Raw genomic sequence first — 17,348 nt, 5'->3', positions numbered from 1 at the left:
GCTGAACCTTTCATTAGGGGTATCAAAGACCGATTAGTTGGGGAAGGGAGATCAGGTCTGTCCCCCCTGCCATGCCTCTTCCATGTGTTCATAAAGAACAGATTGACCTCAGAAATCATATCCTCTTTTGGACAATCTAGTAATTTAGCTAATTTTTTGGCTCCAAATGCAAATGCACTACGTATCCGAAAAAAGTTGCCTGTAAAACAACCATATATGAATCAATAATACATCCATTAATGATAAGCTTCAATTAATTAAGTTTATAAAGTAAAAAGCAGCTATAAATTTAAAATTCTACTGTATATTGCAACCAACCTAGAAAAGTAAATAATCAAAATCCTAAAAAAAAACATCATCAACAAAATATAACGAATAAAAACTAATGATCAACATCCGTTCAATAAATAATACCTTTACTAACACTCCGTCCAAGATTGTTGTTTGTACGTAACGGATCGATTACATTGAAATGTTTGGATACAAATTGCTGGCCTTGATTTTCTTGACCGCCTGGAAAAACAGCATAAACAGAACTGCAAGCCTGGAGGAAAAGCCCACTAAGCAACAACTCGCCACCATCCTTTCGAGGAGATTCCGCTGTACAAGTTGTGCAGGGTATTTAATAAGCCTACACAGAAACAATACAAAAACAACAACAAAAACAGCAACAAAGCCTTAATCCCACTACGTGGGGTTGGTTACATGAATCCTTTTTCTCCATTGCGTCCTATTTAGTGTCATATTTCATTTAATTATAATAAATTAAGATCATTTTTTATACAATAAGCCCAAGTTTTCCTAGGTCTACCTCTGTCTTTCTTAACATAAGTCGAATCTAAAACATCTACTCTCCTAATCGGATCATCAAATGGTCGACACTTAATAGGACAATAAGATAAAAAAAATAGAAATAATTAAATTGCACAAACCTGACATATCTGGAAGTGAGCTAATTGGAACTGGTCCCCAAAGGCTAACACAAAAGTTGTCCCAGTCAAAATGACTAAAAAATTCCAGAAAACGATATAAAACCTCAAGCGGTCCGTTAAAGGAATTGTTAAAAACATGAAATATGTAAAGAACCAAAGTTTCCAAAGCATATGTTGAAATAAGTCCGTGATGGGCACCAAGTATCCGACTCTCGTAGTAGCACCAAGCTTTAATCAATATGATGCTCCTCTTGAATAAATGATTCTGATTTATCAGATGGTCAATCTATAACAGTAGACAATATGTTAGTCAAAGGCTAAAAATAAAGCATCTCAAGTGAAAAATAAGTATGTCAAAATGCTGGAGTAATTGTTTCAAATCATCAGAGAACCACAAACTCACCTCTTCAAGGAAACATAGAGTACATAACCCACCAACCTGATTGAAAGATATGTCTACAACAATATTTTCTACGAGACACTTAATTATTTTAACCTGAAAAAAAAAACCAAGAAGTTCATCAAAATCAGGCTCAACAAATTAAAACAATTTTAAATAGCTAAAAACTGAAAACAAATTTTACATGATGAAGTTTCCTAACTCATGAGGTGCATATATGTGGGACGGATTAGAACCACTTGGAACAGATCATATGAAAATGTAGAGCGATGAGAGTCTGTGTATAAGCGCAGAAACAAAACTATAAATAAAGGGAGATACATACCAAATACCACCCAATTCCTATCTATTTACACATCTAACACTTAGTTTTATCATTATTTTTACATTTATACCTCCCAAATCTTTCATATCAAATCAAAAATATATCACTATTTTAATTTTTAAAAACTGGAAAACATCTTTTTATGTATTTCTGTGAAGTGGTTTGGGTGATCAAATTATTAAAAGATGTGAACAATTCAGATATCTCGAGTCTGTTGTTCAAGTCTGTTGTTAGTCTGTTGTTCAAAGCGATGGTGATATAGATAAGGATGTTAATAGTAGAATTCAAGTTGGTTGGTTGAAGTGGAGGAATGCTTCGGGCCTTTTCTGTGAAACAAAAGTACCGCTTGGACTGAAAGGAAAATTTTGTAAGACGATGGTGAGACCTGCAATGTTTTATGGCGTTGAATGTTTGCCTTTAAAAGAGAAACATATTACTAAGTTAAGTGTTGTCGAGATGAGAATAATTAGGTGGATGTGTGCCTTTACACTTAGAGAGAAAATGTGAAATGAATATATCCGTGATAGGGTTGGTGTACCTCCTGTGACGGACGAAATTAGAGAAAGCCGTCTTAAATGGTTTGGTCACATTAAGCGTCGACCATCTAATGATCCGATTACGAGATTAGATGATTTAGATTCGACTTATGTTAAGAAAGGCAGATGTAGACCTAGGAAGACTTGGGTTTATTGTATAAAAAATGATCTTAATTTATTAGAACTAAATGAAAATATGACACTGAATAGGACGCAATGGAGAAAAAGGATTCATGTAGCTGACCCACGTAGTGGGATTAAGGCTTCGTTGTTGTTGTTGTTGTTGTTGTTAATTTTTTACTTCTAAAAAGTGAAACGCGTATTTTATGCATTGGCAAGGTGGCATATATGCAAAAAATAAATTTTGTGTGTTATATATGTAAATACATAGGAATTAAGTTGTAGGTATGTAAATCTTCCAAAATTAATACCAGCAAAAATTGCAAAATCACCAAATATGGTCCATTTTGGGTGAGCACTTGAAAATATTGTTCATTGTCAATATGTATTTTAAGTTATAATATGACAATATGTATGATTTTGTACTTCAACCATTTATTGCACTAATTATTATTATAGATATTTTATGTGTTTGGATTTATCTAATTAAAAAAGTGAGAAGGATATCTATTCATACACGATTACTTTGAGACTTGAATTTACAAATAACAAAAACAGAAACACGCCAAAAACTCTACTCAGTAGATATTTTATAATATATATTACTGCATTGAAATGCAATTAAATTTTTTTAAGCTAAGAATTTGGCAGAACCACTCTTTTACTCGTATAATACTGATATATAACAATTATTTACTAAAACTTTCAACTCCTTGAGCTTTGAAAAAAATATAAAATATATCTTAAAACAAAATAAAAATAAAAAAGATGTGGTTTGAGAGACTTACTTTGATATTTTATGGATAAAAAACTCCTTTTTCAAGTTAGATCTCTGGTATGGATAATCAGTTTTTTAATTAAATACATTCTCAGCTCTTATTGTTAGTTGAGATGTGTCATCTTAATTTCTAATTAGCATCAAAGTTGGCTTTTAAGCATTTTTTGCTTTCCTATATTTTATCACTTATTTAAAAAATAAATGGAACCTCAAATCCTTTTTCATGTTTAGCTTTTTAGTCAAAAATACATTTTCCATTAAGTTAATCTAGCACATTTAGCTTAAATTAATATAAGCATTCATGTTCTTAATCCGAAATAAAGTGAAAAATCTATCGTAAACAAGTTTTCACTAGTTCTTTGGACAGTATTTGTCATTTTAACCGTAGTTATAATAATTTGCTATGGTTCAAGAAGCAAAACATGTTAATGTGATACAAATTTGTCTCCCATTAAGTGCCCTATTTTCTAACTAAGATTAAAACCAAACTCTTGGGGACCATTTAGGATCACTTTTTATTTTTGTTTTTTGTTTTATTTTTAGTTTATTTTGAATAAATTTTTACTTGAAATAAAGATATTTCTTAATTTATAATATGTTTAGTTATTTTTAAAAAACACTTAAAACAATTTTTAGATGTTTGAATGTATTTAAAAAAAGATAATTTATTTAAAAAAATAAAATAAAAACATGCAAGAAAATGCACTCAACAAACATGGTTTTAAAATAAAAGCAAAACCAAAAAAACAAAATTTATCCCAAACAAGCCCTTGGGTTGTAAGTTAATTAGCCTTTCTAAAAAAAATCAGATAGCCAACCGTTCAAAATCATTCAAACCGCAGCTTGTTGGTACAACAAGCTAATATACACCTAGCAAAATGGAGATAAAAAAATAAATAATAGGCACACAATGCACACCTCTATCAAATTGAACAAAGCATACATTCACAAATAGCATATAACGGCCACAATAAGATTGAATGCATTGAACCTAACTAGCTGAAAAACAAAGCATAGAAAATGGAAACGAAGGAAGTAGCCAAAGGCAAGAAAAAGAAGAATACTCAAAAATATCAGAGAACAATAGGATTCAATGAGACAAATGATAAGAAATAAGAGAATACTCAAAAAATGCTTATGGTTCAGAACTCTAGCACCCATAATCAGTGGTATTGTAACGGCCGCAATAAGATTGAATGCATTGAACCTAACTAGCTGAAAAACAAAGCATAGAAAATGGAAACGAAGGAAGTAGCCAAAGGCAAGAAAAAGAAGAATACTCAAAAATATCAGAGGATAATAGGATTCAATGAGACAAATGATAAGAAATAAAAGAATACTCAAAAAATGCTTATGGTTCAGAACTCTAGCACCCATAATCAGTGGTATTGTACGGCAGGCAGTTATGAAGAACAAATGAGAAGAGGTAAATCAATAATAAATTTGAAGACTCGACTATTTAAGTGTATCACATTGATGGATGAGACAAATAAAATTTGCCTATCAACTTTTATTGTTAGCATGCAATCAATAGGATTTATATAAGAGAATACTCAAAAAATGCTTATGGTTCAACAATCTAGCACTCCTAATCATTGGTAGCGTATGGCAGGCAGTTATGAAGAACAAATGAGAGAAGGGGGTAAATCAATAATAATTTGAAGACTGATTATGTAAATGCATCAAATTGATGGATAAAAAAGATAAAATTTGCCTATCAACTTGTATTATGAACATGCAATCAATAGGCGTCAACTTATACCGAACATACATGGCATCGGTCAATGCAAAACGATTTGAAGCTCAGATTCCCACCACTCACATTAATAACTCGGCCATAGGGATCTTTGAGTTTATACTCATTAAAAACATTTGAATAAATAAATGATAAGACAAATTCATTTTATTTTATTTCAAACATTTTTATTTCCTTGCTTGTGTTTTTATTCAAATATGACCCATATGATATGGCTTATTCTATTGCATTAAGACTTTTTCTAATCTATGAAATCTCTCGATTGATTTGATTGAGTAGCTAACTTCATTGATTCTACAACAAAATTTTGATTTGATCAAACAAGTTGAAAGATGTGAATCTTATTTGATTGAAATAACAAATCCATAATTTGCAATACTATGGATTCATGAACTTGTGTTTTTTCTAGATGTTTCATTTCCACATGAAGTGTTAGCTCATTGTAGGCTCCAACATTTATATTCGATTTCACCAAAGTTCCTTCTATGTGATTCAATAGGGCAATTAAGGATTTTTATATAAGATTGTAAAAAAGAGCTTCTATTGGTTGCTTTTCTAGCTATGACTAAGTATCATAGTTTGATTTAATATTTCTCGCTAGTATGGTTGGGATATTGATACAAATGCTTGAAATGGTTGGTATAACAGATTCCTATAGCGGTGAGCTAAATTTGAGGATTAGGTGCTTGGAGGCCCTTGCTGCGCATTTTCAATAGCTTTTTTTTCTTTTTATTATGTTTTTTTCAACAGTATAAATTCCATTGTGCTGAATTTGTATAAATCTCATCCATTTCAATATTCAATAAATTTAAATGAGCCGACAGCTGAGGTTAAAATTTTAAATTAAAAACCATGGGTACTAGATGCTTAAAGGTATCAACATCTAAGGCATGTAATTCATTGGGAAATTATCACTAGAATTTTAAATTCCCATTTTCAATCTTGTGTGCCTCAATTGGCTTCATAATTCATTGAATTGTGGTGAAAAGTAACAAATGACTTCCAAAGGAAGACATTTCATTGTGTAAATGTGATGCTACTATTTTTTTTCACTTTAGGGCGGTATTTGGCTGCAGCTGCAGATTTATGTTAATAGGATGTATCAAATCCATGAAATGCCGCGAGCTCGCGGCATAGAGGACGTGAGCAACAACAGAGTGAATCCGTGTAATCCGCCTCACGGTTGTAATTGATAAATCAGAGAGAATTGGATTTAAAGGAGTGTTGGATTTGGTTTTCCCTCTTTTTAGTGCTTGGCTGCATTTAGGTGAGATCCATCTCTAAATCCTGTCAGAATTGTGCTACCAAATACCCAACTGTTTTCTTATTAAAGATTGTTTTTAATATTATAATATATAATTGGTCAAATGTGCTACAACTATGAATTTATTTGTATCAAAAAAATTAAAATGCTTCCTGATTTTCCATAAGTTGAAGCTCTTTTTCGCATCTTTGATTAAATTTATCACTGCATTATCAGTTATTTTTTATAGTCACATACTTTGTGTTTAAACCAAAAAATACTTCAGCTTTTTAATGTTTAATGGCATTTTACTTATAGATCTGCGAATCCTAATTTCTTTTGAATTACTAAAATTTATTTCATCGTTAAAAAATACATCAATGGATATCCAAGTTTATAGTTGCATCATTATGCAAACTAAGAATAGAACCTAATAACTAGGTCAATCAAAAAATAACAAATGATGCAATTTAGATAAAATCATTTAAGCTATAGCGCTAGACAAGTACAACTTGAGTATCAATCATGAAGTTCAAATTGTATATTTATGTTCAATAGAAGGAATAATCTTAACAAAATTTTTAAATTGGTTCAATAATTTGTAAGACTAATTTGAATATTATAATCAATAAGACTCACAAATAGTTGAATGTGCTAAAGCCGACAAGCCAGTTATCCTCTGTCATTTTTCAGAATATCATAATCATTATCTTAAGATTATCATATCAATGATTAAAAACCCTTAAAAAACAATCTCCTTTAAATGATACCACCAATAAACCAAAATAAGACCATGTATCATTGAATTTGATCACAGTGAAGAAATCATGACTAAAAAAAAAATTAATTTAAGGATGTTTCAGATGAATAATACAATTTGCATGAATCTGCAACTATCATTAAACAAATTCATGAGTATGAATATATACTTGAATAAGAATTGGAATTTAAGTCTTCAATTAGTTAGCTAAAGATGAAACACAACTAATCATATTTAATGTAGCTGATGAACCGAACAAATACAACGGTATTGCAACTCTTGATGAATTATCATCTAAAATTATTCCATGATAATTAATTTGATCTAAATAGATAATTTATTTGTCCTTGAAGACATAATATATCAATTTATACAAAGATCCCTATAAAGAGAGTTAAATTGCACTAAAACTTCAGAAATTTATTAAATGTGAATGTTTTAAATGAAATCTAAGATTTAAAATTTCATCCATCTAGCCTATTCTAAAGGTGCATAATTTATCACAACTAATATTTAAGTTTTTTCAGTTAAATTTCTATGAAGAGGTTGTTCAAACATATTTAAAGCTCGCATTCTAAACGTGCATGACTTTTGGCTTTTCTAGAATAGTCTAATTAGACATATTAGCGTGAGGTTCTATGTATTTATCCATTCCATGCCTAAGGTGCTTCCACGAGGTTTCTTCTTTGGGCTTCAATTGGATAATCGGACTTTCATAGTAATAAACTTATTTAAGTAGTTTCTTCGGCCATCACTTGGAGTCTCCTACTATTATTTCTTGATTTTGGTTAAGAGTGGTTGGGTATTGTTACAGAGGCATCATGTAAACTTGTGATGGCATGAGGTCTTTAGATTTAAGAACCTTTTTAACAATTTAATTTGCTTTCACATTTTCAATTGGGTTAAATTTGTGTGATTTCTTCTTATATAGTTGGATTTTACTAAGCTGGTGGCTGAATTTTAGAATATAAATTAAACTAATGAGAGGCACTAATGAAGAACAAGATGCTTATTAGCTACTCACAACCGAAGACGAAATTCATTTGCTTTTCATCATTAAATTTTTCATATTCCAATTATAAATCTATTTTGTACCTATTAAACATGAAATTTCTTTGACTGTTGTAGGAATATGATAGAAAACATTAAGGGCGAGATATGTACTAATAAGGATTGAATTTTCTTAGTTTTAATGATCTCTTTCATTAATTTATTTTTTTTCTTATTAGTTTGTTAATTGGTGATGTGACGGACAAATTTTGGTCAAATTTGATACAAATATATTGACCATCTAATGATTTCGTTAGGAAAATAGATGCTTAAGATTTGAACTATGTCAAGCAAGGTAGAGTTGGACCTAGAAAGAATCGGGCATGCTGTATAAAAAATGATCTTAATTTATTAGAATTAAATGAAAATATGACACTCAATAGGACACAATAGAGAAAAAAGATTCAAGTTGCCGAACCCACTTAGTGGGATAAATGCTTTTTGTTGTTGTCCAATTGCTTGTAGATTTGTTTGGTATGAATATATAATTAATATCATTGAATTAATTAATTATTGTATTATTATATGGTTTAAGCTTTCATGCAAGAAATTTACATCTAAAGAAAGCAAATTATCATTTTTCATCACCCAATGTAATCTATGAAAATAATACAAGCTTACCTAACTACTGAAAATTTAAAGGGAATAAAAATTTTTAAAGTATAACTAAAGCCATATTCTGCATTTTTTAACAATCAACTTCCTCTACTTATGATTTTAAGTAAAAATAAGCACAAGATGAAAGAGAGGCAAACATCTTAAGGGTTTTGTTTCCAATTAATTTGAAAAACAAAAAAAGGATCAATTTCTACAAAAAAAATCAAAAACATATATTGGCCAAATTTCTATTAAAATTACTCCAACATTAAATTTAATTCAAAAAGTATAAAATTAATGACATGATAAATTGTAACAAAAGGAAGCAATAGTAGCAAAACTATCAAATAGTAAGCCCTACCGAACAGATAATTTCTTCATGAAACTTGATCAGAGGTAAAATTAAAAAAAAAAGCAGATTAAAAGAGAACCGAAAAACACAGGAATAGCAAACGCTTCTTACTATTTGGGATTCACCAAGCCGACATTTAATAGCTGGGCTAAACCAAATGATGATGAAGATGATTTTTAAAAAAAAAAACTAATTTTAAACAAAAAGAATTTCAATTAGGTTGGAAAATAATAGTTCCAACACATTACCGGTCATTATGTCAATACTTGAATATCACATAAGATCTTAGATAAAATAACTCAATCAAGCACTCACCAATTTTATATTCAAGCAAGCATGGAAAAATGTTCCAAACATGTTCCACCTAAAGATCATTCATTCTCTTTCTACTTTGAGTTCTAAGTTTCAAAATCCTTTAAGTTTTATCAATTGATTTAATCTAATGTGAAGCCAGTAGTCACCAAGAGGATAGTTTTGAAAACAAGAGGAAAGAGGGTTTTTAACATGAAAGCAAAATAATAAGCATCTGTAGGACTCAGCAAAAAGATTCTCAGCTACAATAGGAAAGCTATAAATATATTTCAAAATTAATAGAAAAAACAATATCCTTTAAAACCAAATAGTAATGTATATAATATGATAGTAAAAGTATGCCAAATAAAACACTAGGCAATCCTGGAAATGATTATATGAGAAATAATTACGTTAAGGTGGATTTGTGCATAATTAGAAAGGATAGATTTAACATGATGACTGTAGGAGTAGCAATCATTAAAGATAATATTATGAAATGAAAATTGTAATTTGCGCATATACAATAAAATGTACAAGATCCGCTGACAAACAGATAGATAACCCATTAAGTAACACCCAAAAAGAACAAATGGAAGATAAGAATGCTAATAATGAAGACAATCTAGGAAGCCATTATTTGCGTCAAATGAAAATAGGCATCCATCACAAACCAAGAGAAGGATTTTCAATGCAATTATATTTAGTTGATCATTTTAATAACTTAAACAAGACTATATAGACGGATAGATAGATAGAAATGTCCTCCATACATTGATAGGTGCACATATCAGTTATTAATTATATAAAATTTGAAATATATATTATAGTCAGTGTTTGGATAAAATTTCTCAAGAAACAATATCGTGTGATCAATGATGCAGAACAAATAAACTCCAAAAACGGTAGAAAAAGAATGAATCTATTGTTCAATAACACCACGTTGCAAGAAATAGCTCATACGATGCTGCTTAGGATTTTTAAAAAAATTTAAGTTAAATTTGTCATAATCGTAAACACTTTGCATATAATCAAACTTTCACTTTCAAATTAAAGATGCAAATCATTTCAAAACTTGTGCGGGGAAAATTACAAAGGAAGTGACATCCAAGTAGATAAAAGGACTTGCCTCTGCTTGAATGTACTGGACTTCCTTAACACGAAATTCAGCACTCCCACTCCTTTCTTCATTCTCAAGTACCTCGCGTACTTCATTGGCCCAATTACCTTTCAAATCTTCATTCTTATTAAATACAGTCAGGTCGATGTCCCCATCAGGTAAATAAGTCTTCAAAGGTACTGACCCAAAAGTAAAAACCTGAAAATTCATCATATTTACCAAACCAAAACAAAAACAAAATTGAAAAATGTGCTTAAAATGACAAGCAAAGTGAAACATGTCCTACTGCTCATTGCTAAGAACAAAAATCAGTTATGCATAACAAAAACAATAGCATGTAAACTTAAAAAGATGGAGGAAAATAAAGGGTAAATATCACTTGAGTCTTTGAGTTATAAATCATGCCTAATGTTGTTCTGCTCGTTAAAAAAAATCCATTTTTATCACTCAAAAGCAAGATATATCAATGGAGTTCCTTACAATGCCAATTGAAAAAATTTGAAAACAATCACTCTTCCCTTGCTCTATCGTGTATCTAATACATAAAATGAAGAGCTCACAGCTCCAATGAGGTGGCAAGGCTAAAGAATAGACTTAATACAAACCAATGAAAGCATTTTAATTATTTTAATTCCTCCAATTACCATCAAAATCATCGTGGATGCTTGAATAGTGACATATATTCACTATAGCCATGACCACATCGAGGTTCATTGTCACAAATGTAGCCTCAATCAGTGAATCAAACCTCCTTAAGATTGTGCCTCATTGATGGTCATGATCCTCTAGACAGAGGAAGAACTAGGTTATGTCCAGGGTAGGCAATTGCTCACCTAGAAATTTGGAAACTTTCTATACAAGTAATAAATTAAATATTTTTTCTTATATAGTTTAGAAAATTTACAGGAGAATGTAAAATGGTGTATGATTTTTTGCTAATGGTATCCTTTTGGTGGATAAGACTAGAGAAAGATTTTAGGAAAAAAATGAATTATGGAGGTCAATTTTAGTGTCTAAAGGCTTTCCTTTGAGTAAATCTAAAACTAAATAGATGGAATGTAATTTTAGTAGTAGTAAATCTAGTGGTGTGGTAATAATAATGGGTGATTAAATCATTAAAAAGAGTGAACGTTCTAGATATATCATGTCTGTTGTTTGAAGTAGTGGTGATATAGGTGGGGATGTTATTAGTAGAATTTAGATTGGATGGTTTAAGTTAAGAAATGCATCGAGCCTATTGTTTGATAGAAAAGTACAACTTATACTTAAAGAAAATTTTTATAAGGTGATGGTGACAGTTATACTGCTTTATGGTGCAGAAACTTGGCCTATAAAAGATGAGCATGAAATTAAGTGTTGTTAAGATAAGAATGTTTAGATGGATAAGTGGCTTTACATTTAAAAGACAAAATGCAAACAAATATATCTATGAAATGGTTAGTGTAGCTCTAGTGGCAGACAAGATTAGATAGAGTTATCTTAGATGGTTTAGTCGCATTAAATGTCTACCATATGATGATCTTGATAGGAGAGATGTTTCAAATTTGACTTTTGGTAAGAAATATAGAGGTGAGAAGACTTGGGCATGTTATATAAAAAAACTGATCTTAATCTATTAGAATTAAATGAAAATATAATCATCAATAGGAAACAATGTAGAAAAAGATTCATGTAACCGACCCTACTTAGTGGGATAAATGCTTTGTTGTTGTTTTTACATAGTTTAGGAAATTTAGTAATTTTTCCCCCACGATATTTTTTTTTATCCAACGCTTGAAAAATTACGCATTTGGTAATTTTATCAAAGATTTGGTCATCTATAAACTTCACCATGAAGAATGTAGAGCCAAAGCACCTAAACATATTTTCTCTTCACCTTTGTGTGAATAAAATGAAAGCTCCAAAAGCACCACAAAAGATATATCATTGGCACAGCCAAGGTGAGGTTGCCAATGAAGAGGTGGAACTAAATTTCAGGAGGTACTTTAGGAGCTGAGATTTGAGATACCTAACCTAAAAAAGAAAAAAAGCTAGAAGGGGGTGAGAGATTTCAAAAGCTAAATAAACTAGCTTGGATCTCACAAACTTTTTATCATGGTATGACTTTGCTTATGAGACCCAATTTAAGCAAATGATCCTACAAGAATTTCAAAAGCTAAATAAACTTTGCAAAGATCTATATTTGATCTTAAGTATCAATTCGGAACTATAAATAAAAACATTTTGATCGCAAACTTTATAGAAATCAAATTTCAGTTAAAAATAATGTCTATGAGATAAAATTAAGAAAAAAAGATGCAAAAAAATAACCTCGTGGACTAATTAATAAATTTAAGAAAATCAAACCTATTTGCATTTATCCTAATTAATTGCATGTTATCCATCAATTATTTGCTTTTTGAAACCTTATTGTAAATCATAGGAATTATGAGTATATTATAATTGCTCATATAAGATATATGAAATTCAAATATCATAATAACATTATGATCAATTCAAATACGGAAAGATCTACTTCAAGAACTCTCAAAGAATTACCTCACAATATATTATGAATAATGACTATAAATTTGGAAATCATGAAAATTCTAGTCCAAGTCAATTTTAAAATATAGCTTATTCGTTGACATATCATGAATGATGAATCATTAGCTAATAATTGGATTTTCTATTTTTCAATCCTTTGGTTTCATACTCAACAAAACCCATGCATAATTTCTAGAATTGTTCCAAAATTATTGAGATGTATAAGAGTTTCCTCATGTAGCAAAGAGATGTGACTATTTAATTTCTTCAGGACATTAAATTACAATAAAGCAGTGTGAAATGTATAAATTTAACATAGTAAACATTTTAATAATTAAAATGAATATCTATGAATTGTTCCTGTACCTCCTTTGAAGCAATTATCATAACTCTTCATTCAACTTCCTTTTTTGTGTCCATTCTTGTGAAAAAATTCCTTAGTGCTCGTTTCTCAAGAATTGAGCAAGATTCTCCAATGACATTATAAATGATAAATTTTACTAACTAAACTCCTTCAAGGGTGGGAGACTAGCATTCTTTCCTCGTAAATTTTGTGATTGCTTTGACAATTTCCATAATGATGTGACTTACTTGGTGAGGTTCCGCTGCAAACACGTGGTTTGAAGGGTTCATAAAATGATATGAGGCTTGTACAAAAAACTTGTACATGGACTAATAATACATAATTTATTTTTAAATATGTAAACATTATTCCTAGGGTGACATTCCTTTATCAAGCATAAAATTTGAAGAATTTAGAAGATATTATCTTCTTGTACGAACATGAGGTTTACTTATCTATGAAATTGATCCCATTCCTCCCTTCTCCCACATTCTTCTTATCTTCATTTATGTTTACCAATTTAAAATAGGATTGAATTTTGCCAAATCATATAACCTAATATGATCATGATGATTAAATTTCAAATTGTGAATTTTATGATCTTTAACTTCTTTCTTCATTAATGCTGGTTGAAGAACCAAATATTTCTTCTGAATTGGAATTTACCTATTTCAATTTTCATTTAAATTAAAGATTAATAAAATGTAAATACAACATACACAAAAAAAATAAAATATTCATCCCTTCATAATCTACGAGATAAGCTCAAACCATATTAGGCAAATAAATATATTATATTTGTACAAAAAATCTCCAATTAATCAAACTCCTTGTGGAAGCAAATATTAAAATTTGAATGAGGGGTACCAAAAAATATGCATTAAACTTTAGGCTACACCCCTGCAAGCTAGTACAGTTACAATTCAAACCAGTGCACAAGGCAAGTTGTCCGAGAAATCACGTGACAAAGCATTGGTGAAAACATTTACTGCAAGATATTTGATGCAATAAGACACATTATCAGACAGAAATACATTCAAAATTTCTAATAAGTTAGTCTCATTTTAGAGGAATTTAATAAGTTCTAATAAACCACTTTCTTATATTGCACTACTTAACATGAAAAAAAGGAAGATTTACATACATAACACAAAATTCTCATGAATTTACATAAAACTAAAATAAAAAAAAACTGTATTTACATATGTAGCACCTAAAATTTGATTTTTACATTTATGCAACTTTACCTAAATTTGAAAAGGTATATTTCAATTTTTTAAAGTAAGTAATAGTGACATTTTCTATTATATATGATAAATTTGGGTGTTATGAATGTAAAAAAAACAAAGTTTAGATATTAATGATGTAAATATATAGAAATTGAGTAGTATCTATGTAAATGCCCCAAAAAAGAGTTTTTTACCAACTATTTGGGTACACCACAATCATCCATTTTTTACTATGTCCAGAAAGTGCAACTTCATTTAAGAAAACAATATATATTAATCATTTCAGAGTGGTATTTCCAAATAGTCATAATTTGTGGAAGAAGTCCAAAGTAACTTATTATAGAACTATGAAAATCAATGGCAGCCAAAAGCATACCAACCTCACAAGAGAAGCACTTCATGATTAGCTTCTGGACATAGTTGGCCACAGCATTTCTGCTCTCCTCTGATGGCCGGTTTGGTTGAATACAAGCAAGCAGCTCAGCAGTTCTCTCTTCAGCCTTCATCCATCGATCCTTATCAAGCAATCGAGTCACATTGCCGCCTTCATTGGGACGAAGACCATTAAGCAGTAGGTCACCTGGATGTGACCAGGCTCCATGCTCGCCCATATAAAGCTGCTGCAGATCGCTTAAATCTCGCCGTCTCACCCCCACTTCCACTTCCTTCAATACAGCAGCATCAAGCACAACACCCTACCTCCATTTGAGCACAATGTACAGCTAAAACGGAAAAGAATGGCTGTGATCGACTACAGACCAAAGGTAAAGAGCCGTGAAACCCTAATAGGCAGCTTCAACGGAACCAACGACCAGAACAAATATTCCCGTTCTTACCCTAACAGAAATGATCCAAAACGCCTCAAGAATATCAAAACACCACGTTTCTGTCAGAAACCTTCTGCGCCAGAATCCGAAACCACGACGAAGAACATCAACCCAGAAAAAAATTAGAAAGCAGCCTCTTTTGCCCCTCGAAACCACCCACCGGCGAGATCGGCCTTCTAATGACACCTCCGATCAGCAACAGAAACCGTGAAAGAAGAAGATGACGAACGAAACCCTAGCAAAGCTCAGCAAAAGAAGGCTTCCAAATTTTCCTGCTGTGGACCAGCTGCCCTGATACGATCTCGCGATTACCGATCCTCAGGCGTTAACTTTCTTCTGGTGATTCTATGGGTCGCTCGATGGCGATTAGACCGCGAAGAAAAGAGCAAGAAGAGAACTAGAATTGCAGGACCATGCGGGGAGAGAGAGAAGGAATGAGAGGAGGGTCACAGTGATTGGCTTTGTAGCATTCTTTGATGCTGGTGGAGAGGGCATGATCGGACGGCAGTAGTCCAATCATGTCGCAGTGCACCAATCTTGATGATCATAAAAATATATGAGATGGAAGATAAGATTTTAAAATATAAGCATTGGTGATATTTGGGTTTGTTCCACTTTGGACTTCTCCTTCTTTCTCCTCAAAGATAGTATTTTTAAAAAGAATTTATTCTCATTAATCATATTTATAAATTAATAATTTGGGATAATTATGAGGGTTTTGTAAAAGAAAATAATGTTCAAATTGATCTTGTGGTCATTATTATTTTCTTTTTCATTTTCAAAAAATTTATAACTTTTTAGCAATCATCATACTTTGTTTGGGACGGCGGTGTGGCCGCGGTGCGACGCAACACAACAGTTTTATTTGTTTGGATAAACTATGTTTTAACATTTTTTTCAAAATTTTTTGACTGAAATCTACATTTTTTCAATGTTCCTGTTAGGTGCAGTGACAGCTCTGCAATCTAACTTTAAAAAAATGTAATTATCATGACGATTTTCTAAATATTATATTATTTTTTAGCAGTTCCACAGTTGTTGTTAATAAGTTGCAGCAACTCCAAACAAAACTTAAGTTGCAAACTCAAGTTTTGCACCGTAACATTTTGAAAAAACAAGCAAATAACATTTTTACTGAAACCAATAAATTACACTACGACATCACACAGTCACACCACACATTCTAAACGAGTAAAGTGTCAAAATAGTCTCTAACTATTAACATGTGGCATTTTTTATCCTAAAATTTATAAAGCTGTCAAAATAGTCTTTATGTTTCTTAAATTGGGCTGAAATAATTCCCATGATGGACTGTCGGATCTTAAATTTAAAAGATTTAGAAGTTATTTTGACACTTCTATAATACTATAATTATTTTTATGATTTATCAAAAAAATAAATAAATGGTCAAATTCATTGAATTTCACATATATTATTGGAATTTGAGCTCACTCATAATATTTCTTATATGTGCGTATAAATTATGTTTACTAATTACTATTAATGTGCAATTATAATAAATAATTCCATCACAACCTCTCTGTTGACTTTAAAAATTCTTTTTTCCTCTTTTTTATTAGACCTAAAATAATTCGTTTTCTCTTTTTACGAATTAATCCTCCTAAATCACATTTATTTTAAAAATAATTTATAAATTTTCATTTTTTTAATCATAAAGCATGGCCTTATTGAAAATCATAGTTAACGTAATTAATTGAGCTTAATGTGACAGACTCTCCTAATCACAGCGCGCTGTACACGTCACAACATAATATAGTTATATAGCAATATAGCAATGATTAAGATTTAAGCTCGCCTACAAGATGGGGGCCATATTGTGCCAATAAACAATTGAGAAATTTACATATCTCACGTCTAAATTTTAATATTAACATTTATAATGTTTTGGTGTGAAAAACATAATAATTATTATATTTTTAGGGTATGTTTGGGGTTAATTATTTATAATATGAATAATCTGATTATCTGATTGTCATAATAAGTTTGTTTGTTGTTTGTGGCAGATTATTCATAATAGTTTATTGGTAGTTATAGTTGTATAAATGACATTCTTGTCTATGTTTGATAAAACAGTTTGGGCCAGCTTATTCAAAATAGTTTATTGGTAGTACAAAAACGTATAGTGCAGAAACATAAAATCAT

At 30.7% G+C, this 17,348-nt stretch overlaps 1 protein-coding gene across 1 annotated transcript in view; it reads right to left on the bottom strand.

Annotated features, from left to right (window-relative positions):
• Positions 1-15,628, bottom strand: part of LOC110033808 — a 19,484-nt gene extending 3,856 nt beyond the window's left edge. The window contains 6 exon segments of the mRNA XM_020737914.1: positions 8-199; positions 415-600; positions 933-1,218; positions 1,336-1,428; positions 10,270-10,458; positions 14,739-15,628. Of these exon segments, the coding sequence (XP_020593573.1) occupies positions 8-199; positions 415-600; positions 933-1,218; positions 1,336-1,428; positions 10,270-10,458; positions 14,739-14,969 (1,177 nt within the window). The 5' untranslated portion in view covers positions 14,970-15,628.
• Between the last annotated feature and the right edge of the window lie 1,720 nt (positions 15,629-17,348).

Source organism: Phalaenopsis equestris, unplaced genomic scaffold (genome assembly GCF_001263595.1).
Source record: "Phalaenopsis equestris unplaced genomic scaffold, ASM126359v1 Scaffold001303, whole genome shotgun sequence".
Lineage (NCBI taxonomy): Eukaryota > Viridiplantae > Streptophyta > Magnoliopsida > Asparagales > Orchidaceae > Phalaenopsis > Phalaenopsis equestris.
Note: the sequence above shows the minus strand (reverse complement) of the source record. Positions and strands in the feature narration are given on the sequence as shown.